We start from the raw sequence: 22,329 nt of genomic DNA, 5'->3' as shown, positions 1-22,329 counted from the left end.
TGCCTGCAGGACACATGGCCTGATCACCAGAGTCTGTGGGCAGCCAGCAGCAGCGCTGAGCCCTGCGCTGCCTGAGAGCTGGCATAGGGTTAACATCATTGCATGGAGTATTATGAGATAGTATCCCCCTTCTGGCATCGGAGGCAGCCCAGGGTCCCCAGAGCATTCCCTGGAGCCAGCAGCCCTTATCTTCTGCAAGCACCTACTGCAAGCAACCAAGCAAGGCTGTAGTGCCTGGGATGGTGGGAGCAGGACCACAGGCTGCTGTGCAGGGCTGCTCTGGGGTATGGAGGGGCAGCAGAGGAGCTGCTGGTCATGCTCACGGGCCTGGAGGGAGCCCCTGCTCTCTCCCAGCGAGATCTCTCCGGTGCAGGGCTGGTCTCTGGCCTCTCCCTGTGGAGAGGTGCCCCAGCCATGGAGCCTATGGGGACAAACCCACAGCACCCCGATATGGCTGGGAGCAGGCCATGCTGAGACCCAGACTGGGCCTGAGCCCGAGATCAGGGTCAGGCCGGGATCAGTGCCTAGCCCTGGACTTGGACCGGATCCAGACCCTGATCAGGGCCAGGATGGAGCCCAGATTAGCCCCAAGTCACGGGCTGAGCCCCCTATCTAGACCGGACTTACCGGGCCCGAGCCTCACGCCCAGACCGGTTGCAGGACCCACAGCACACCCACGGGACCGAGCCCCGGCCCCGCCGCCCATGATCCCCCGCGGGCCGGGCCGGGGCCGAAGGGCCGGTACTTCCGGGTCCGAGGCCTCTTCCGCCCCTTTTCCCGCGGAGAGGCGGGACTTCTGCCTGCGCTTTCTAGACCGGCTCTTCTGATTGGCTGCGTGCCAGCGCCGCGGGTGAGGTCACGGAGTACCTGGCCACTTCACGGAAGTGGAGTGCGGAGTAGGGCTGAGCTTAACGCTGGTGGGCTCGGCTCGGCTCGGCTCGGCTCGGCTCGGCTCGCCCCGCCCCGCCCCGCTCCCCTTTCCCCTCCCCCCGGCTCGGCCCGTTTTGTCCCGTCCCGTCATGCAGGCGGTGGAGCGGGACGGGGCGGCAGGTGGCCACGAAGGGGTGGCGGGGGGTGGTGAGGCCCCGCTGGAACTGTCGCCGCCCAAGGCTGCCGCCGCCGCTTTCGACCTGCTAGAGCTGGTGCGGAGCTACCGGCGGCTGCAGCTCTACCTGGAGCCGCTGCGGGACGCCGCCGAGGGCGTCCGCTCCCTCCTCCGGTAGGTGCGGGCTGGGCTGGGCTGGCATCGAGACCGTCCCTAGGGCCTCACGTTCCTCACCCTCCCTCCTCCCCGCAGGTGGCAGCGGCCCGTGTGCTCCCTCTTTGTCTGTCTCGGCCTCAACTTCCTCCTGCTCACCGTCGGCCAAGGTGCGTCTGGGGGCGACAGGGCCGGTCCCCTCCCCGGACTCCCCGGGCTGACATTGTCCCTCCTCTTCCAGCCGCCTGGTACTCGGTGCTCGCCCTCTTGGTCGTGGTGCCGGCCCTGCTGGGCTACCTGCAGGAAACGTGCCGGGCCCGGCCCTCGGAGCCAGAGCTGGTGCGCAGGCGGTACCACAGCGTCCGCCGGGAGGACCTGCGCAGAGTGCAGCTCTCGCGGCAAGAGGCCATCGCCCAGGTCAAGAGCTTGTGAGTCTCTGGAGCCCTCCTGGCTGCGAGGCTCCTGGGGTCTCTGCGGCCAGGGGCGCTTCTCTATGACTGTAGAGGGCCTGGGTTCATGCCAGCCTGGCCACTGTAAAGCATATGAGTATGGGGCAGACAGGGTGTGTGTTTCTGGGGACCTTTTTGTGACTGTGCGGTCTTATTCGCAGCCTGATCCAGCTGGAGGGATTCCTGAGCGGGATGTGCTGCAGCTGCGAGGCAGTATATCGTGTACTGTATTGGGAGAACCCTACTGTCTCTTCTCGGTGAGTAGTACTGGGTCAGATATCCTGTGGTGGGCTCAGCCAGGCCTGTGGAGCTGTGTTTGATGTGTTTGGTACTTGGTGAGAGCAGGTGGAGGACCAGATGAAGAAGGGGGCTCGTGCTGTGGTGTGAGTTGCTCTGTCTTGGCTGCAGTGTCTTGCTGCTCCTTCCCAGGTTTTATGGGGTGCTGCTGGGCTCTGTCTGCATCCTTTACCTGCTGCCCCTCTGCTGGGTCCTGGCAATCCTCAACAGCACCCTCTTCCTGGGCAACACCCAGTTCTACCAAGGTAAGACACCTCCATGGAAGTAGCCTGTGTGGGATGGGTTGGGGAAAGGCTCTCTGAAGCCATGGATCCTGTGCTGGAGCTCTCCCAGAACCCTCATGTGAGCCCAGTGTCCTGTGTCAGGCTCTGCTATGGGGTCTAAATCCCCCTCAAAGGACAATGATGTCCTAGTGCTGCTCAGCAGCCCAGGTTGGGTGGTGGGGTCCTGGGGCTTAGCTGTGAGAGGTGTCTCTCCTGATGTGTGTTCTGGCCTGGGTGCTGTTTCCTGCTCTCCTCTGTGCTGTGGCGAACTTGTGCCTGGCAATGCAGCCTGTGCACGAGCATCACCACCTCTCTTGGTCCCTGGCACTGCTCTGCAGGATGTGAAATACTTTTGGTGCCTGTGGCAGTGTATGATGCAGGCTTGTAAAATGTGCTGTCATTGGGGAGGAGAGCTGGAGGCGCTCCCTGTTCTGTGTCACATGCTACAGGAGAGTTGGATGAGATCTCTGTGGCTGAGCTGTGACCAAAGCCCCTGTTGTTCCCTCCCCTGAGCTGGGGCAGGTGGTGGGGGTGTTCCTTGCTGCTCTAACTTTGATGTGTGAGCAGAGGGGGGCTCAGGATACCTGACGGGTGAAGATTGTATGTGCCAGTGTGCCACTGTGAGCCCTGGAGATTGTCTCCTGCAGCTGGCTTTTGTGTGGTAGGGCTGGAAGAAGGGAACTGTTGCCCTGCTCCAGCCATGTTCCCTTCTTACCAGTGATAATGGAGCTCAAGGCCTCGTTTGAGCAGCGTGTGGGCACCAAACCCCTTGAGAGCACTCCAGAGCCTGCCGAACCCCTGCCAGCTGTGGCCCCGCTGGATCGGACCCCCACACCCACCAGCACAGAGGTGAGATAGGGGCAGGGCTGGCAGTTATAGGGTGGAAGTTGCAGGGTCAGCCTTTTAGTCTGACTGTGCCTGTGTCTCTCTGCCCACAACCTCCTTCCAGCTGCCAACTTTGCTGGAAGCTTGTGAGACCCTCCTGAGTTACTGGGCGGCTGCCCTGCTGTGCTGAGGACTTGGCTCAGTCCTATTTCTGCACATAAGGATGCAGTCTGGGGAGGCAGGGGCTCATCTCACCTCTGGGACTGATGTTTTTTCTCTTGGGGCTGCCTGGGGCCTGGTTGTTTGTCCTGGAACCTGCTGCAGAAGTGTGGGTCCACCTTTAGACAGGGGTCCACCTGGGACAGCAGGACTAGCTCTGTGAATCTCTTGCAGGACCTTACCCCTGGCAGTGTGGAGGAGGCGGAGGAGGCAGAGCCAGATGAAGAGTTCAAAGATGCTATCGAGGTTTGAGGCTGGTGGGGGTGGGCTGTGCCTGCAGGACAGCTGAGGAGGGAAGCGGGAGGGCCTTGGTGGGCAAGCTGTGTGCTCACGGGGGGTGGCTGGGTGCCTCTGACTCCATCTGTACTGCCTCTCCTCTCTGTCCCATGCTGCGGGAAAAGGAGAACCAGCTGCTAGTCATGGTGAGTACTGCCATGCCAAGGTGTGCAAGAGGGGCGTCTACTCCCCGCTGGAGCTGACAGCCTTTGCCTGGTTTGCTGGTGGCGATGCCAGGTGGAGCATCTTGCTTGGGTGCCCACCTCGGGTGGGCTGCCTTGCAGCTGGCAAGCGTGCCCCCAGCCACGCCTCTGTGCTCAGCTGGCTCTGCTCTCTGCAGGAGGATGACGAGAGCTCTCAGTGCTCAGCAGATTTTGACCTCAGCCTCCCGGACAACGGTTTTATGAGCAAAAATGAGGTGATCCGCAGCAAGGTGTCACGCCTGACTGAGCGCCTCCGCAAGCGCTACCCCAGCAACAACTTCGGTAAGGCTGGGAGCAGGTGCTGCTTGGGGGAGCTCAGCAGGGCAGGGTCTGTGCTGCTCCCAGTGGTGACAGTGATGTGGGAGTGGACAGAGCGGTGCGGTAGCTGCTAGGACTGTGCTGACACCTCTGATGAGCTCCCCTCTCCATGGGGAGGACATGCCCAGCCCTCCTAGGAAGGGCAAGGGTGTGAAGGTGCAGCAATGTTGTCTCCAAGCTGAGCCTCTGCAATGGCTGTGGGTGTTCCTATATCTCCCACAGTCCCAGGCAACAGAGCCCTGCCTGACCTCTGCTCTCTTTCTTCCAGGGAGCTGCACGGGCTGTGCAGCCACCTTCTCTGTGCTCAAGAAGAGGGTAAGTCTTTGACTTGTACTCCAGCTTGCTGCCTGCACCTGGGCAGAGGTGTTGTGTGTGTCTGGCTTTCTCCAGCAGCTCAGGTGGCTGGTCTCAGTCACGGCCAGCAGCAGGTGACCTCAGCTGAGTGCTGGGTGTTGCCACATGCCTAATGGTGCCAGGAATCCCTTATGCTGTGCAGCCTTTACCTATTTGCTCATTTGGAAGCTGCCTCAGGCCAAACCAGCATGCGCTGGTGTAGAAGGCACCTGCTCTGTGCTCTAGTTTAGTTCATTTCCTGTGACCTGAGAGCTTTCTGGTGAAGCAGAGCATGGGTCTGTTTATGGGAGCTAGAGGAGCAAAGGTCACCCCTCTTGTCTTATCTGAGCTCCTGTCCGTGATGCTTGGCACACAGTCCCCTGGGCAGTTCTAGGAAGGATGTATCTCTTGTGCCCCTCAGACTGACATTGCTGTCTTCCTGCTGCCTTCTGTTCCCCAGACTTGTGGCCCCCTCCTCATACTCCTGGGTTAGTCTGATACATGTCTGGGACTCTCTGGAGCTTGTGTCCCTCCAGGGTTACAGCATAGATGATATAGAGTCCTTAAACCTCTTGGAGCCTGTGGTCTCAGTGCTTTTTCAGACTGGGCACAGACTATCTGGGATGTTAGAGCATACTTGAATGCAGATCAGTGTTAGGCCTGGACGGTTTGTCCAGGTTTTGGCAGATAACCCCTCTGCTGAGCTCGGGGCTTGCACCCACTCCCCTTTGGCAGGGAATGCTGTTAGCAGTGCTCTGGCACCCAAGTTTGGGGAGGGCTGGGAGTGGGCCCAGGTTAGTGTCTCACCTCTATCTCTCTCCACAGCGGAGCTGCAGTAACTGTGGGAACAGCTTCTGCTCCAGGTGTTGTTCCTTCAAAGTCCCAAAAGCTGTGATGGGAGCCACAGGTGAGTGGAAAGGTGGAGGAAGGAGAGCTCCTGCTTCTACCTGTGCTGTCTCCTGCAGGGATTTGCTCCAGCCCTGCTGGGGAGGGTAGACAGGACCTGCCCAGTGCAGCCTGGCTTGGGACAGAGCAGTGATGGGTTTGCAGTTCTGTGGCTGGGGTCCATACCCTGTGGTGGGGAAGGGGGAGCATCTCTCACACCTGCTCTCTTTTCCAGCCCCAGAGGCTCAGAGGGAGACAGTATTTGTGTGTGGTCTGTGCAACCAGGTGCTCATCAAGTGACTGAAACAGACCCAGCCAGCCCTTGGGTCCTGCGCTGCCTGACACCCGGGGCAGCAGGCACTCTTGCAGCCGGGAGCCTGGGCCGCTTGGTTCCCAGCGTGGTGTCACCCTGCCAGAGAACACTTGTGCTCCCTGTTCCTTCTGCCAGCACTAGGCTTGGGGCAGACTAGCTCTCTTTGCCACGCAGCATCTGCCACACCAGCTGTGTCCCTGTGGCGGAGCAGTGCCCACAGCTGTGTCCCCATCCCTGCAGCTGCCACTGGCAGCTGCTCCAAGTCCTGGGTGCTCCCTGGCACTCACTGTGCCCTTCAGAACCTGTGTCCTGGCTCAGTGATGGAGAAGCCATCCTTCCCACTTGTGGCCCTGCCTCTACCTCCTGGGTGGGGCAGAACAGCCTCAGGGCTCTGTCCCTACCTTTCCCTGCACTGTGCTAGATGACTTTCGATATCTTTGGGATCAAGGCAGAGCTCTACCTGCATCCCCAGGAGATGTGGTCTCTGGTCCTGGCTCAGCTGAGATCCTGCTAGTCACTGCTGCACTCCTTGGCCTCAAGGGCTGCAGGTTCGGTCGTGTGTCTGTTCCCTGCCCCCCCCCCCCCCCCCATTTGGCTGTAATGCAGAGGAGGCAAGAGGGTAAGTTTGAGCTGGGCTGTGTGGCTGAGTCTCCAGCTGCAGCCTGAGAAGAAGCTGCTCTGTGCACTTAGTGACTGCTGCTTTCTACTACAGATTAATATATAAGTGTATATAGAGAATGACCAATAAATCTCTTGCCTTCATCTGGCTCTTGTCTTGCCCCAGTGGAAGCTGTCCTGGTCCCAGGTCGTGGCCTTGGCCCTGCAGTTCTGCAGGTGGTCACAGAGAAATGATGTGTCTGTGCCACCAGCTCTCCTTGCTTACTGGGGTTTCCATCTTCTGTCATGCTGTGGCCTTGTTTGCCCCCAGCTCAGGGCTGAGTGCAGCTGCTCTTCCTTGGCTGTGCCATGGCCGGATCCTGCTGGGCTGGAGCAAGGGAGAAGCTCGGCTCTGGCTGGAGCTGCTGGGCTTCCTCTCCACCTCCTGGGGCTGCTCCTTCCCCTGCCCTACCCAGGCGGTGGTCCCGGCAGCTGCCTGTGTGCACAAGGGTGACCTTTCCCTGAATGAACAGCAAATCTCCCAACTATCCCAGGAATGTGACCCTGGCTGCTGTGCAGCTGGGAATGGCCATGCCTGGGTCCCTGCCAGCCAGCTGCAGCTTCCCCTGGCCAAGGGGTCAGGGGGGGCCAGTGCTCTTGGGCTGGCATTGCCCAGTGCCTGTCAGGCTGTGACACCCACCAGCCTGAGAAGGTGCTGGGGGCCCAGATCTCACTGCTGATTATACACCCCACCAGTGTGGGAGCTTGCATGGGGCAGCTCTGGGGGAAGCCTGAGTCCTCTTCTCGCTTGTGGGCTCAAACCCATTCCTCAAACTGTGCCCTATGGGAAATCTGTGGAAAAGCTGGACTTGGCAGTGATGATGAGGGTGTGCTCCAAGGCCAGGAGGTGTAGGGGGGGCTAGCATGTGAAGAGCTCAGCAGATACTGGGGGCAGTGGAGCAGCTGTAACACTGGGGAACTGGGGAGGGGGCTGCGTACCACCCCAAGAGCTGTGGGGTCGTGTTTGTGGGTGGGGGTGTATCTGCAATGGGATGAGTACTGGTCTGCAAGGGACTGGGGGAGTTGAACTGTGGAGCTCAGATGACTGATGGTGGGAGGCAGAGAGAAGTTACTTGTCTTTCTAGAGAAAACACTTGGAGCGATGAGCACCATGACCATGTATGTCTAAATGCTCCCTGGAAAGATGCTAATGACGCAAAATACAGAGGGCTACAGATAAACTTGGGCTGTGGGAGATGGGGTTTTATTTGCACACTTTAAGTCTTGCAGTAAAATGACATAATTGACGATGTTTATTCCTATGGCAGTGTGCTCAGCAGCCTTGCTCTGAACATAACCTTCCAACAATATTTGAGTTTATTCCGCAGTTTTTTTCCACATTGGCCAGGGTGGGGGCAGTAACTGCCTGGCCCTGCTGTGAGGCTGTGGCGGGGGATGGCTGCTGCGTGTCCCTGGCTGGCTGTGGGGCAGGATGAAAGCCCTTTGGGGCTCGGGGGGGGTGGTGGGGGAGTGCTGAGGCCATGCCCAAGGGGAGGCAGAGGGAGGGAGGATCATCTTGGCATAGGGCAGGTGCCCAGTGGCCTTGTCAGCCAGGAGGAGGGTGGGCACAGGCATCCCACAGCCTCAATTCCCCTCTTGTCCTGGGAGGCTCCCCTGCGGTGGGGCCAGCTCCGGTGAGAAGCTGCAGTGTCAGGCAGCCAGGTGCTGGGTAAATATCCTGGCAGCTGCCTTCGTGCCTCCCTCACCCGTCGGGATGGGTGGACACAAGAATGCGCTGGGTAAACAGGACTGGAGTGGGACTGGGGTGGGAGGGCTGCCCCTCTTGCCTCCTGGAACTGGGGGGCTGCTGGAGCAGAGGCAGCCCCTGCTCTGGGGCTGGGGGAGCCAAGCTGAAGGGCCAGGCTGAGGGCTGCCCTGGTCCTGGTGCTGCTGGGGGGTCCCAGCTGGTGCAGGTGTGTAGCCCTGGGGAACCTTTCGGGAGGAGGCTGGAGGCTGTGGGGTGGGAGGTCTGGCAGCTGAGCAGGGATGGCAGGGACCTGCAGACAGGGTTTTCAGGTGGCGCGGAGGTGGGGTGCAGGGAGATAGAGGCTCCCTGGTCCAGGATCTGCCCACTACTGTGCTCAGTGCCAGGCTCCTCACATGTGCCTCCAACTCCCAGCCCATGGATCTATCCCCAGGGATGACAGAGGGAGAATCCTCTCTGGCAAACACACTCAGACCCAGTTGTGGGGCTCCAGCAGCAGTGAAGCCCCTGTCACCCCCATTCTCCTCATCCCACCACCATCCCAGGCTTCCTGAAGTGATAGGGATGCCTGAGTCTCCAGCACTGCCTGTGACCACTGAAAACCTCATTCCTTCCTTCACTGGACTGCCCAGCCTCGGGCTATGGGCACGGTGGTACCTGGATCAGGGCTTGAGCTGGAGCCCAGGCAGACCCCACTTCCCCAGGCTGCCCCACTCAGTGAGCAGGACTGAGAGTCCCCTCCCATCCTTCCTGGTGTCCCTGAGAGAGCCCCAGGGGGCAGTTGCCCATGAACCACTGGGAGCTGGACACAGGCTTCTCTAAGGCAGAACAATTTACTGTGGTGTGGATGGACAATGGGTGCCTAGTATGGGTCTTAGTAGAGGGGTGCATGAGGGATGCAGCAGGACTGGTCTGGGGGGCTTGGAGGCAGACCCCACCACACTGAGCCATGTGGGATGGGAAGGGTGGGGGAGCCCAGGCAGGGGCTGTGCTGGTCTGGGCACTTGGCCTTGAGGGGCCAGTCTGTGAGGACAGTGGGGCAGGAGGGACCTGCCTCGTCTGGGGTGAGACCTTGTGAAGGTGGGATAATTCAGGGCTGCGGTGTGAACTCAAGGTGAGGGCATGAGATGCTCTGGTGGGCTGGAGTGGGGATCTGGGGTGTTGAGGGTCTAGGGCATGTCGTGAGGGAGCTGGGCAGGGGACACAGGGGTTCAGGGTAGAGGTCTCAGGTGCAACCAGGGGGTCCTAAGAGGACCAAGCAGAGATCCTTAGGGCAGGCAAGAGTCCCTGGGGTGCCAGGCAGGGGGCTTGGGAGTAGCCAAGGGTCTCTAGTGCAGACCAGGGCTCATAAACATGCAGAGCAAGGGTCCTGGGTGCAGCCTAAGCTCCTGGGAGCAGAACAGGGGCCCCAGGGATGCAGAGCAGGCCTTTCAGGAGGGGGAAGGCATCCTAACTGTGGATCAAGACTCCCACAAATGCAGCTGGGAATCCTGGGGGTACAGAGCAGGGTCCTGGGGCACAGCCAAGGGGTTAAGGGCAGCAGAGCCAGTGTCCTGGGGTGCAACCAGGGATGCCAGGGGTGCAGCTGGGGTGCCAGGGGTATAGCATCAGGCCAGTGCAGAACTGAGCAGGGTGGGCAGAGCCCTAGTGCTGCCCAGCCCCATAGAGCAGGGGGTGGTAGAGGGGGCAGGGGTAGGAGAACATGAACTTGACAGCAAACTTCATCTCCTTGTTGTGCTTCTGCCAGGGGTAGATGGCGAGGAGGAGCAAGCGGCTGCCCACCTTGCGGCCCATCACCAGGAAGCTGCCGCTGAGGCTGTCAAGCTGGGGACAGGGGCAGGCACCTGCATTCCTCATGTGCAGCACCATCTTCTTGGTGTCCTTGCGCTTGAGGGGCCCCAGCTTCAGCACCTTCTTCTTCTGGGCGGCCACCAGCCGCCGCTCCCCGTTCTCCTCTATCATCTCCTTGATGCGCATCTTCACCACTGTGTGGGACAGCCGTGGGGCATGGTTTGGAGCGGGGTGGGGACTGCTGGGGGTGTCTGGGCCAGGCAACTGTGCAGGACAGGGTGCAGCCCGGCCCTGGGGTGGGACCCAGAAGAAGGGTCTCTGGGGAAGTTACTGTGTGGGGAGGGGAAGGGGCTGTCAGGGGGAGGGGTTCAGCAGACGCCCCCAGTGACTCTCCCAAATGTCCCATTCTGCCTGTCCCCCCACCAATATATTCTGTGGTGCACCCATCTGAGGCACACAGGGCCCAAGGGAATGGCTCGGCGGGGTCTCCCATGGGGCTGTTCCCATACAACTGAGCCCTCTGGCCAACCCCAGCCTGGGCTATCAGAGCTGGGGGAGACAGCCCCTTGTTCGGGGGGCCGGGAAGCCCCCCAGCACTCACCGAAGTCACTGGAGCACATCTGCTCCATCATGCCATCCGCCTTGTGCTCCATCTCGCACTGGGTGCAGATCTTGGACACTGCGGTGAGAGACCAGCCACTGTCACATCTCCCTGCTGCTGGTACCTGTCACTCGGGCCAGCTCTACAGGGACATGCTGCAAGAGCCCCGGCACCTCTTCTGCTCCCTGGGCAGCTGTGCTGGGGTGATGTGGGGGGCACAGAGCACCTTGTTGACCAGCATCCCAGCAACCCCCAGGAGGGGACAGGGTATGGGGACACCCTCCATTCAGATGCTGACACTTTGAGGCAGAGCAACAGGGTGGCCTCAGCCTGAAGGGTGTCACAGCCTTGATCCTGACCCTGGGCTGCCTTTGGGTGATGTCCCCTCCCCTGCCTGAGAGGACAGCCACCCTGTGACAGCAGCATGGGGCTGAGACCCGCAGGTTCAGGATGCTCTTTGCTGCTGGGATGAGACCTAGTGGGAGGAGAGGGACACAGCTCTGTGGCGGGTTGCCCAGTGGCTCCCACCTCATCCCATGCTCACCCTCAGTGCGGCTCCCATGGCTGCTCTGCTCTCCCCCGCCCTGGGGCAGCTCTTTGCAGGCAGCTGGGTGCCCAGCTCCCCTGGGCAGTGAGCGGTGCCCAACCAAAGCAGCTGATGCTGCTGGTACTGTGCCCACTTGTGCCCTGCTGCAGACAGAGGGTTCTTGGTCAGTGCCAGTGCCCTGGGCCCTGCTCCGAGGGGTGCAGGACCTCCACAGGAGGACCCTGCATGCTGGTCCCTGGCTGTATGGGGACACGCTGATGGCAGGTGCCCCGCACGCGTCCCTGTCCCATCTGGTGCCCTTCCCACTTACCTGGTGGTGGGGTAGCCTTGCTGTTCCCAAACTGGACGGCAATGCAGAGTTCGTGGTCAGAGGGGAACTTGCCACAGTGCAGCATCTCGGGCCAGGGAAAGCCGTAGGACTCCATGACAGGGGCACAGGAGTCACGCACCACCTCGCAGAGGGAGCGGCAGGGGTAGACGGGCCGGTCGAGGCAGACAGGGGCGAAGAGGGAGCAGAGGAAGAGCTGTGTGTCGGTGTGGCACTGCTTGGCGAGCAGGGGCACCCAGCTGCCAGCCTGCTGCTTGGCCTCAGCCATAGTCTCATGCTCCAGCAGGTTGGGCAGCCGCATGCGCTTGTAGCCCACGTCGCGGCAGAGCTGCATGTCGGCAGGGATGTCGAGGCATTGGGGCTCCCGCCCGTAGAATCGCCCGTGGGGCAGGCTCTCGGGCTGCCAGCCGTAGTAGTCATAGTGCTGCCCGCCGCCCGGAGACCCGGCCAGCGCCAGCGCCAGGGCCAGCAGCGCCGTGCCCCGGCCCCCCGGGGGGCCGCCCGCCCGCGGCATCGCCGCTGCCCGCCTGCCGCCGCCGGCCGTGGCTGCCGAGCGGGACGGGAGCGCGGCTCGGCACGCTGCCTGCTCCCTTAGCGCCTCCCACACTCGCCGACCTTTCTAAGGAGCCCGGGGAGGCCTCGCCGGCAGCCAATCTGCTCTGGCTGCAGGGCCCCCCCCGGGGCTGGCCCCCCGGCCCCACGCCAGCCTGCCCCGCCGGCCACCTCGCTGCCCCTTGCCCTCCCGCCCCGCTGCCCCAACCCTCCCTCCTTGGGCAGCCAGGTGGGTGCATGGCGCTGCACACCCCTCACCCTCCCGGGGAGCCCCCTCAGCCCACCCCGGCTCCGTGTGCCCCTGGGGCAATGCCCTCTGGAAGGGCTGGTTCACCTGCCCCATGAGGACGTGCTATGGGTGCAAGGTGCTCCCGTTACCCACTGGCCTCTCTGCCCCCATCCTGCCTGGCACTCCAGAGGCACACATGAGGCAGGGCAACCTGGTTCCTACCCTGTGCCACCCCTCTGTCTCCTGCACCCCACGGGATATGGGTTTGGGGATGCTTGGGGTGCAGGGGATGGAGGAGCAGGACACCCCAGAGGCTTCATGCGGCAGCACTGGGGGTTCCATGTGTGGCATCAATACTGAGGCAATGCCATGGGCATAGTGTCTTTATTCCTCGGGGATGGGCCTGCCAGCATGCACCTCGGGCAGCCCATGGTCTGCTGGGCACAGGTGCAGCTGGGGTTACACCTCCCAGCAAAGGGCTTGTAGCCAGGCTCTGCCGGTGCCTGGGGCATGGGCAAGATGAGGGACCTGCCGGGGCCACCTTCCCCATCTCCTTGGAGATTGACTGGGCCCAGGGGTGCAAGGCTCAAGACCCCATTAGAAACCCATTTGTCTGCAGGGGTTATCTGGGGCACCCCCTCCACTTCCCACGATCAATGACCCTGACTGGCCAACAGGCTCTGGGCTGCCTCTGTCCCCTGCCCACCGGATAAGGCGGCTCTGTTAATGGGCGACAGAGCAAACAGCCCAGTGCAGGCAGCGATAGCAGCTGACCTTTGCCCCTAGCTGTGGGCAGGGACTGTCCCCCCAGCCCTGGTGTGATCTATCTGCTTTGGGGCCATGCTGGGAACCTCACCCGCACAACTTGCACTTGCCTGCAGCCTGCCTGCCCTGCCCATGCCCTCCTTGCTGGGTGCAGCACCCATCACCACATCATCCAGTGATGCTTCCTGCTGGCCTGAGGGTGCGCTGAGCTCATCCCGCCCCGGCCAAGCCCTGGAGATGGCACCATTAATGTGTAACTGCTGGGGAGCACGATAAGATAGAGTGGCCCTTTATCAGGGATGCCTGGTAGCAGGAGGTAGGGTGATGGAGGCATCGGGCTGCCACAGCAGGAGTGATATTGCCTGGAGATAAATGCTGATAGAAAATAGCTAATCCATGATGGATGGGCCAGGGCAGGGCATAATTGCCATGGGAACTGTGCTGTCAAGGGCCTGGCAAGGCCTGGGAGCAGGAGCAGGGAGGTGGAGGCAGAGGGAGCCTGCATGTGTGCGATGGAGCTGCCAGTGTGCGGGATGCCGAGCACACCTTGCCCTGAGGGTGAGTGGTGTCCCTGGACTGTCCCCACGGCACTGCCAGCACTGATTCTGTCCTACTCTTGTCCATGGAGTGGTTCCTTATGGGCAGAGCTGGAGCTCTCAGCCTGCCCCGTGCCCCAGCCTGGTCTAGGACCCAGTACCCACAGTCTCTCCCAAGAAGGTGCTGAGCACCCTGTGCCAGCTGGCACCCCACCAGATGAAGGTGAGGGGTCTGGCTGGGCTGTGGGGAGTGAGGGGCTCCCTGCCAGCTGGGTTTGTCCCCATGTCTGTCACGATGCCTTCATTAGAGCCACTGAGTCACCTCCTGGCAACATGGCCATGCTGGGGGGAGCAGGGCTGGTCCCAGGAGAGGGGTGTCTGTTCCCTGCTCCCACCCTGCCAGGTGTCCTGGCAGCCTTGTCCCTGAGCTGAGACTGTGCCTTTTCTATGGGAGGGTTCCCTGCTGCACCCCCATTGCATCCTTAACACTTTCCTACCCAGGATGTCCTAGGGGAGGTAGATCTGGGCTGTACCCTGGGGAATGGGACAGCCCTAGGGCAGCTGGAGCTGGCACCCTTCCTTGTGTCCTGTCTGCGCAGGCTGCTTCAGTGTCCACATCCCCATCCTGCACCCGCGCAGCCGGCTGGGGGACTGACACTTGCGCCTGTCACTCTGGGGAGCTGGCTGTGTCACCACCTGTCAGCTTTCCCTACAGTGAGATCAGAAGCGGGGCCATGGGGTCTGCCCCTTCCACGGTGGAGACCTCAGGGACGGCCAGCCAGGGTGTCATGGTAAGAGGACATCCCCTGGGGGTGCCCCCTCACCACTCCGGGCCCTCCCCATCGACCTGTGCCTGATTGTAGCACAGAGAAACTCTGAGCCAGGGGAGCAGGACGCTCCCGGGAAATGAGATGCTGAGAGGGGTCCTGTCTGCCTCTTTCCATCCTCCACCATCCTGTCCCTGCTCCCTCTCCCACTGCAGCTTTGGGTGCTGCTGACCTTGTTTCTGTGGGCAGAGATGCATCCTCTGGGCCTGGGTGGGCGGAGTGGGTTCCCTCCCACCCTCCTGTCCTCCCCGTCCTCTCATCCTCCCTGTCCCAGCTGCGTCCCAGGCTCCTGGGACTTCTGGCTCCCAGGCTGCATTAGTGTTGGGCATGGGTTGTGCCCGCCATGGAGCAGGGACCCTCAGGAGGCGACAGCATGCCGGGGCTGGCCGTGCAGGGACACGTGTCCCGGGGTGTCTCGCAGCTCATGGGAGAGAGCATCCTGGCATGGGGGACAATGCGGGGCTGGCAGCACGGCTTTGTGGGGGTGGCCTTGCCTGGAGGTGGCCAAGGGAGGTTGGGGCATGGCTGGGGGCTCTGTCGGGCTAAGCTGGCCTGGGGGCGTGGGACCGTTGGGGAGGGCAGTGGGCAGGGGCAGCGGTGGCCATGCACTTGCCCTGCGCCCACACACACTCCCACTCGCCCGGCAGCCCCAGGAATGCGGCTGGCAGCGCTCCCGGCCCAGCTGCAGGGCCGAGGCTGCCCTGGCGTCCTCCCAGCCCCCCCGGCAGCTCCTGGCGCTGCCCGGCTCCCGCCAGCCCGCACACAGACCCCCCTGTTCACTGCCGGCCCCCCCGGCCCTGGCCCCTGGCCCCCGTCTGCAGGGCAGGGAGGGGGCACGTCCTGTGTGGGGACGCCTCTGGGGAAGGGCCCTTTTGCCTTGCAGCATGGCACCATGCATGGGGACATGAGGACCCCCTGTGGTGCTGGTTGCCCCCCCCTGCCCTGCCGGGAAGGTGAGAAAAGCCACCCACGTCTGCTCCCAGCACAGCCCTGGCCCCGGTGGGGGGGCAATCCTTGCACAGCCCCGGCTCCCAGCTGGACCTTGGCAACTGGCTCCAGAGCTGCATCCCCCTCTGCTGCCTGTTTGCAGGAGGATGCTGTGTGTCCTCCCGTGCACTCTTGCAGGGCGTGCTGGGTGGCTGCTCCCAGGCTCTGTGGGGGTTCCCACTGCAACGGGGCCCTGGGACCACCCTTTGGCATGGACACAGCTAGATGTGGCAGTGCTGCAGGCACCACAGAGGGGTGCCCATCCTCAGAGTGCCCAGGCTGTAGGGCTGGTGGGCCTCAGTTTGGGGCAGTCTCTGTGTCTTGCATGAAAGAGCAGGCTGGGGCACTTAGAGCTGTTTTCCAGCGGCTCCCAGTGTGGAGAATGTCGTGTTCCCCCCCCCTCCCCCCTACTGGTACACACACCTGGCATCTCCCAGGAAAGGTTATCAGATAATCACCCTGCCCTGCTGTCTCTTCGTGCCTCACAAATGTCACCGTTGTCATCGCTGGGGTGGTGAGCTCATGTTCCCCCCATCCCCATTAATGAAAGACACACACACCCCACCCCCCCACCCCCCCCCCGCACTGTGTGAAGCAGCTGCCAGGGCCGGGCCCTGCCATGGCCCCTTTGAAGCAGATCCGGAGCTGCTGACAGCCCTGACAGGCTGGGGAGGGGACTTGGCATGCAGCAGTTGCAGGATGGGGCCCCAGGTGTGGGTCCCGGGCTGGTTGCAGGGCTCCAGCTGTCCTCCACAGTCCGCAGCCACCATGCTGGGACTGCAGGGAGGGTCAGGTGCTGGGATGGGGTGCAGTACTGTGCACCCAGAGATGAACGGGGGATATCCCCTGGTCCTGGCATGGGAGCCAAGCACAGGGACTGAACAAGGGGCTCTGCTGGAGCATGGCTGCCATGGTGTGATGGGCACGCTGGCCATGCAGAGCTGGCCATAGGGTCCCCAAGTGTGCCTCATGTCTGTCCTATGTGGCTAGGGCAGGGGCCCTGGTGTACAGTCAGCCAGAGCCAGGGGCAAAGGGAAGTCTGTGGAGTCTGTCTGCAGGACAGGCCAGTGTCCCCCTTGCTCCAGGCACAGGGGAGGACCCAGTCAGGGGAGTAAAGGCAGCTCTGGCAGCAGCTGTGCATGCCCCTGCTGCCAGGCAGCCTAAAAATAGCCCCTCGGGGCTCAGCAGATGGAGCAGAAGGGCCAGAGCCCTGTCGCTGCAGGCACCCTGCCAGCCCCACACACAGGGCTGGGGGTGGCAGCAGGGCCACGCATTGGTTTGGGGCTGGCCTGAGTTCCTGCTGTCCCTGCTTCTACTGCCTGGGATCCCATCAGCTACGCCAGCCCCCCTCCACCTCTGCCCTGCTGGGAACCATGACACAGCATGGCATGGCATGACACAGCATGGCAGCACCTGTTCCCTCTGCATGGAAACCAGCATGGTCTGTCCCTGCTCTGGGTAAAAGTGGGAAGCCCATGAGGGTGTGTATTCTGCATGGGGGGGCTGGCAGGCCCCAGTGGGCTCCAGAGATGCTGGGGTCTGTGGGCACGACAGACAGGCCCAGACTCTGTGGGGGGGGGTCCAGACTCTCTGTGTCCTGCCTGCCACTGGGCAAGGCCTGCTCCTGGGTAGTATGGCTGGCAGAAGGTGGCTCCCCATGATGGGGTGAAGATGTTCCACCAGAGGACCCTCCTTGACACATGCCCTGGTCCTGCAGACAGTGGGTCCATGGTTTGTGAGGCAGCTGTAGCTCAGAACCAAGGGTCCAGTGACTGGGCTGGGTCGGTACAGCCAGAGGGGAGACATCCCTGGGGTGCAGGCAGATGGGCAGAGCCTGGGTAGCAAGGACAGCCGGGCCACCCCCAGCTGCTCTCGGCCCCTCGCTGCGGCATGGGAGAGCAAACTTCATCTCCTGGCAGGCGCAGCATTGCCATGGCAACTGGCAGGGCGCTGCCAGGCGGGCAGGCCTGCCCTGACACGGCCGTGACACACAGCCCCGGAAGGAGATGGGACGATGTGCCTGGGTTTGGGGGCATCTGGGGACACACCTGGGTGTGTGAGCGTGTGCAGTGTGCCTGGGTGTGCGCCTGGGGGTGACTGGGGGTGCCTGGGGGGTGCAGAAAGATGTGGGCATCCAAGTGCATGCATGAGAGCCTGCATCTGTGTGTGCACATGGGAGAGTCCACACACCTCACCCTCCTCGAGGGGTGTCATTTGGCTCTGTGGTGCTGCCTGGGCAGGGTGCACCCTACTGCTCTGGGGGGTGGGCTGGCAGGGCTGCTCTGAACCATGGGAGCAGCAGGTTCCCCCAAAAGCTACAGGATCTGTAGCTTTGTATGTGTGGGGGAGATGAGCCCTCTGCCTCGAGTCCCTGCCACGCTCCGGAGTACAGGGGCTGCCCGCCAGCCACCCCAGGGCTCTGCTTCTATTTTCTCTGCCTGAAGCTTGCGCTGGTGCTCAGGGCAGGGACTGGGAGACAGACGAAGCTTTCCTTGTTTTGTCAGGGCCCCGGTGCCGCCGTCATCCGGCCGTGCTGCGTTTGCAGCCCGAGCAGACGCGCTGGTAGGGCCCCGCGCTGCCTTCAGCATCGCCCAGGTGCTGAGGGAAGGGCTGGCTGCTCTCCTGCCTGACAAGAGCCCTGTGCCCAGCCACCACATCCCTCACCGCACCCCTCACCACGGCCCCAGCTGTGAGCACCCCATCCTTCACCTCCCGGGAGAGCCTCTGTTCCCCCTGTTTGGCATTTCTCCGCTCTAATTGAGCTGTCAATGGGCAGAGATAACAGGGAATTCGTTAGCTCTCCTCTTTGATGTCTGCCCACGCTGCCATCGCAACACCCACTCCGGAGTGCAGCGCCAGCTGCAAATCCCTAGCAGACAAACAGTTTCAGATGAGGCCCCTTGGCACGGTGGGCTGCCGGCCCCACGGCCGGCGGCCCCCCAAGTCCTCACTGGGCCAACCCCATGGCCGCCCAGGCCCACGGTGACCTCTAGCAGCATCCCCTCGGCAGCCAGTTTTCCCCGGAGACCTACAGCTGCATCCCCTCGGCAGCCGGGCCCCGGTACCCGCAGTGCTGGCTGGACCTCCGGGACCTACAGCAGCAGCCCCCATACACCCACAGGCAACCCCCCCCTCCTCGCTGGGGCCAGCCCGGGGCAGCCGGGCCGCGGTACCGCCGTCCCCAACAATGGGGCCGCGTCCTCCAGGGGCTCCGTGCCGGTAGCGGCGGGCGCCCATCCCCGCCGCCTCGGGGCGGGCCGCGGCAGGCCGGGCGGCTGCGCACACGGGGCGTCCGGGCCCGCCTCCGCCGCTCGGCACGGCAGCACCGCGGACAGCGCCGGTTCCCCCCGCCCGGCTCGGCACGGCCCGCCTCGGCGCCGGTTCCCCCCCCGCACCTCCCGCCCGGCCCGGCCCGGCCCGGGCGCACGCCACGCCGCGCCATGGCCACGGAGGTGGGTTGCGCGGCGGCACGGCGGGGGCCACCCCGGCAACGGGCACCTCCCGGCACCGGGCTGCGGCGGAGCCCCCTCCGCTCTGCGCACCCCTCCCCTGCCCGCCGCCATCGGCCGGCTGGGCGCGGGGGGAAGGGGTCCCGCGGGGTCCGCTGGGGTGGGAGGGCAGCGTGGGACTGGGGTGGGGTGCTCCGGGAGGGGGGGGGAGGCTGTGGGGCTGGGGGTCCCTCTCCCGGGTGCCGGGGGTGGGAGCCAGGACGGGCAGGCGGCGGCCCCATGTCACCCAAGGGGAAGCGCAGGGAGGGGTCTGACGCCCGCCCTTGGCACAACCGGGCCCCTCCATCCTCCTCTCCATCCCCCCGCAGCTGGCCCGCGGCCCAGAGCCCGGGGTGCTGGCGTGGGCCCTCATACCCCGCGGGGTGTCAGGGCTGGGGGGGGGCTGGGCTGAGCGCCCGCTGCCGGGGCTGCCAGTCCCGCCGGTCCCTTCAGTGCCGCCGCCCCGCTGCCGCCTGCCCGCCCGCTGCGCTGCCGCTGCGGCCCCGCTGCCCGGCCCCCTGCTCCTGCTCGGCCCCCTTCCCTCCTCCCGCCTGCGAGCTGCTGTGCTGGCTGTGTGCTGGGGAGGTGCTGGGGACAGGGGGCTGTGTGTCCCCCCCGGGCCGTGACCGATCAGCGGACACACATCCACGCGTGTGTGTGTCCCACGTGGGCTGTGACCCACCCGGCGAGCCCAGGCACCAGCCCGGGGCAGGGAGCACACGCACTGGCCCATGCCCCGAGTGGGGGGCTGCGCGGCATCCTCCCCTTGCCGCCATCCTCCCCTCACCCCGGCCTCGCACCTCCAGCACCGAGCTGTGCTCGCGGCCTGGCACAGCCCACGCTGGGGGCTCCCTGCCCCGGGGTGGGTGAGCCTGCACCCCCTGACTATTCCCTGGGGGAATAGTGCGGCTCCCCAGGCAACCAAGCCCCCCAGCAGGGATGTCCGGCACCCCCGGCTACGGCACCCCCAGCTCACCCTGCTACCCCCCAGGTGCACAGCCTGCAGGAGCTGCGGCGCAGCGCGTCCCTGGCCACCAAGGTTTTCGTGCAGCGGGACTACAGCGACGGGACCACCTGCCAGTTCCAGACAAAGTTCCCCCCTGAGCTGGAGAGCCGGGTAGGGAGCCTGGCAGGCCGAGGGGGTGGGGGATGCCCTGTGCCGGTATGATATGGTGGTTTGGTGGGGAGAGGGCTCTGAAGGCATGGGGCGCCCACGGGGCGTTGTGGCCCGGGGCCAGTTGCTCTTGGGTGCGTGCAGTCAGCCGCCTTGCCCGGTCTGCAAGGGCTTGGGTGCTCCTGGAGACCACGAGGCTCTGATGAAGGGCTGTGGACTCAGCAGGTCTTGGCATGGGCAGGAGGTGGGCAGGGGCCAGGGTCCTGAGACATCAGCTGGGCAGGGTGCTCCTCAAGTCCCCCTAGGGATGGGGACTGGGCAGTGCAGGGGGCCAGCCTCTGGCCAGGCTCCTCTTCACCCTGGTTTCTGCTCTAGATCGAGCGGCAGCTCTTTGAAGAAACGGTGAAAACCCTTAACGGCTTCTACGCTGAAGCAGAGAAGATTGGGGGCAGCTCGTACCTGGAGGGGTGCCTGGCCTGCGCCACTGCCTATTTCATCTTCCTCTGCATGGAGACGCACTACGAGAAGGTGCTGATGTCCAGGGCAGGGCTCAGGGACGGGCATGGCTGCGGGCCTGGTGGTGGCACAGGGGTGGCGCAGGGAGCAGGGGGGCTGGAGGCCCGAGCAGGCAGCAGTGCTGGCAGGCCCTGAGTGTCCCTCCATGTGCCAGCAGGTCCTGAAGAAGATCTCCAAGTACATCCAGGAGCAGAATGAGAAGATCTATGCGCCGCGGGGGCTGCTGCTCACTGACCCCCTGGAGCGTGGCATGAGGGTCGTATCCTCTGGGCAGTGGGGTGCTGGGGGGATGACAAGGGTGAGGAGTGGGGGGACACCGGGAGTGGGTGCTGAGCAGTTGGGCCAGTCCATCTCACCGATGATCCTTAGCGGGGCCCAGATTGAGATCTCCATCTACGAGGACCGGTGCAGCAGTGGCAGCTCCAGCAGCGGCAGCTCCAGCAGCAGCAGCGGTGGTGGGGGTGGCGGGGCGGGGGGCCGGTGACTGGCAGGGAGTCCCTGCAGGGACTCGTACTGCCGGGACAATGGCCTCTCCGAGCTCCGCAGGCTGCACTACCAGAGCACCCGCTTCTGAGCCCAGGGTGGGTGGGAGGGGGAGGCCAGCAGGGCTGCCCACTCCCCTCTGCCCCTGCTCAGACCCACTGTGGGCAGGGGCTGGTGCTGGGGCATCCCAGGTGCTTCCCACTGAGCCAAACTGGTACCAAGGGGCTCCACAACCCTCGAGGTGCTCGGCACTGGTCCTGCCCCAAGCAAAGGAGCTTGCCCTGCCGTGGGCAGCTTGAGCTGGCAGCACCCTGCGTGCCATGCATCGGGGAGCAGGGGGACTGGCAAAGCCCCAGGCAGCACAAAGGTGTGAGGATACTCTTGTCCCCATGCCCATGGGCACTGCCAGCCCTTGCTGCACCCCTTGGGGTGTCCTGCTCTTGGTGCTGCTGGGTGGGCTCAGCTGTTATGTGCCCACTGCCCAGGGTGCCTGGCGGAGCCCTGGTGCCACTTCATCTGCATGATGGTGCCATGCATTCACCCCAGCCCTGCCCTACGTGCTGCCCGTTGCTGCTCCCCAGCCCTGGCCAGATGCCCTCAGCTATCTGGCAGCAGCATCCTTGCCAGCAGCATCCTTCAGCACTGCCCACAATACTGGGCACTTGCTTCTGCTCCCTACCTGAGCTGGTGCCATCCCCAGCTGGACCTAGAAAGCTCCGCAGCCCCAAGCCCTGTGCCCAGGGCAGGGAGGTACGGTACTGGGCAGGCTCCTGCCCTTGTGTCATGTGCCCCAGGCTCATGCATGGCCCAGCATGGTGGAGGCTGAGCTGTGGCATGAGTGAGCCTGGCTCCCTGCCCAGTCCCGGCAGAGCCTGCCTGCACCTGGCTGCTGGCAGCCCCCTGCCTGCTCTGCCCCATGACCTGCCCCAGTGCAGGGAGGGTGACTGGTGGAGCAGCTCCACCAGAACCCTTCCTCTCCTGCTGCTGAGCCCTCCCTTGCCCACACGTCCTGCATGCATCTGCCACCAGCACCCTGATTCTCAGCCTGGCCTGTGGTGGGGACCCTGAGGAGCACCTTAGCCTGGCTGCAAGGTGTGAGGGTTCATGGGCCAGGGTCAGATGGAGGGGGGGAATAGGAGGGTCCCTGTGACATCCAGCACCCCGAGGAGAAGAGTCCCTGCCTGAGTGCAGAGCTGAACTGAGCTGGCATTGCTCTCCTGGGGTCCTGGAGGGAGAAACCTGCCCTATAGGACTCCCTTTGGCTCAGTCACAGCATGTGTGCAGGGTGGCCCTGGCCCTACCATTCCTGCTGGGGCCTCCCTGCATGGAGACCTTCCTCAATAAACCCTGCTCTTCATCCCCTTCTGCCTGCCCTGTGTCCTCCTGCGTCGGAGGGGGGAGCGTGGGGATACTGGGGAGCACAGAGCCAGCCTGGGTTGGGGCTGGGCAGCCCCCAGCACACACAGGGTGAGAGTGGGGAAAATAAGGGGGAGGGATGGAGCAGTCCATGGGGGGACGGGGACAGATCCATGGAGCAGTCATGTGGCCCTGGTGACCCATAGGGAAACCAGTGCAGGAAAGGGTTTATTCACTTGGCACTGGGTGCAACCTACATGGAGCTGGG

General features: G+C 63.6%; 3 protein-coding genes across 7 annotated transcripts; 2 read left to right on the top strand and 1 right to left on the bottom strand.

Moving 5' to 3' along the window:
• Positions 1 to 914: 914 nt before the first annotated feature.
• On the top strand, positions 915 to 6,327 carry ZFYVE27 (zinc finger FYVE-type containing 27). 2 transcript variants are annotated; one of them, XM_074908413.1, is made up of 12 exons: positions 915 to 1,219; positions 1,298 to 1,368; positions 1,440 to 1,626; positions 1,809 to 1,904; positions 2,077 to 2,189; positions 2,926 to 3,056; positions 3,426 to 3,497; positions 3,653 to 3,673; positions 3,868 to 4,012; positions 4,317 to 4,363; positions 5,207 to 5,288; positions 5,502 to 6,327. In XM_074908413.1, the coding sequence occupies exons 1-12, from the start codon at positions 1,020 to 1,022 to the stop codon at positions 5,564 to 5,566; spliced, it is 1,230 nt and encodes a 409-aa protein (XP_074764514.1). In that variant the 5' UTR covers positions 915 to 1,019; the 3' UTR covers positions 5,567 to 6,327. The 2 variants fall into 2 exon arrangements, with proteins under 2 accessions (XP_074764514.1, XP_074764515.1); XM_074908414.1 differs by lacking the exon at positions 3,653 to 3,673.
• Positions 6,328 to 7,309: 982 nt separating this feature from the next.
• Positions 7,310 to 11,743, bottom strand: SFRP5 (secreted frizzled related protein 5). Of its 2 annotated transcripts, none has more exons than XM_074907540.1 (3): positions 11,191 to 11,743; positions 10,334 to 10,411; positions 7,310 to 9,983 (listed from the first exon to the last, which is right to left on the bottom strand). In XM_074907540.1, the coding sequence occupies exons 1-3, from the start codon at positions 11,720 to 11,722 to the stop codon at positions 9,586 to 9,588; spliced, it is 1,008 nt and encodes a 335-aa protein (XP_074763641.1). In that variant the 5' UTR covers positions 11,723 to 11,743; the 3' UTR covers positions 7,310 to 9,585. The 2 variants fall into 2 exon arrangements, with proteins under 2 accessions (XP_074763641.1, XP_074763642.1); XM_074907541.1 differs by having other exon boundaries at positions 7,310 to 9,926.
• Positions 11,744 to 14,024: 2,281 nt separating this feature from the next.
• On the top strand, positions 14,025 to 22,050 carry GOLGA7B (golgin A7 family member B). 3 transcript variants are annotated; one of them, XM_074907543.1, is made up of 5 exons: positions 14,025 to 14,081; positions 19,584 to 19,709; positions 20,082 to 20,234; positions 20,380 to 20,481; positions 20,602 to 22,050. In XM_074907543.1, exons 1-5 carry the CDS (start codon positions 14,025 to 14,027, stop codon positions 20,704 to 20,706), a joined length of 543 nt encoding a protein of 180 aa, XP_074763644.1. In that variant the 3' UTR covers positions 20,707 to 22,050. The 3 variants fall into 3 exon arrangements, with proteins under 3 accessions (XP_074763644.1, XP_074763645.1, XP_074763643.1); XM_074907544.1 differs by lacking the exon at positions 14,025 to 14,081 and adding an exon at positions 18,405 to 18,556; XM_074907542.1 differs by lacking the exon at positions 14,025 to 14,081 and adding an exon at positions 18,405 to 18,556 and having other exon boundaries at positions 19,584 to 19,754.
• The last annotated feature ends 279 nt before the right edge of the window (positions 22,051 to 22,329 follow it).

The sequence above is a fragment of the Athene noctua genome, chromosome 5 (assembly GCF_965140245.1).
Source record: "Athene noctua chromosome 5, bAthNoc1.hap1.1, whole genome shotgun sequence".
In the NCBI taxonomy this organism is placed as follows: domain Eukaryota; kingdom Metazoa; phylum Chordata; class Aves; order Strigiformes; family Strigidae; genus Athene; species Athene noctua.
Note: the sequence above shows the minus strand (reverse complement) of the source record. Positions and strands in the feature narration are given on the sequence as shown.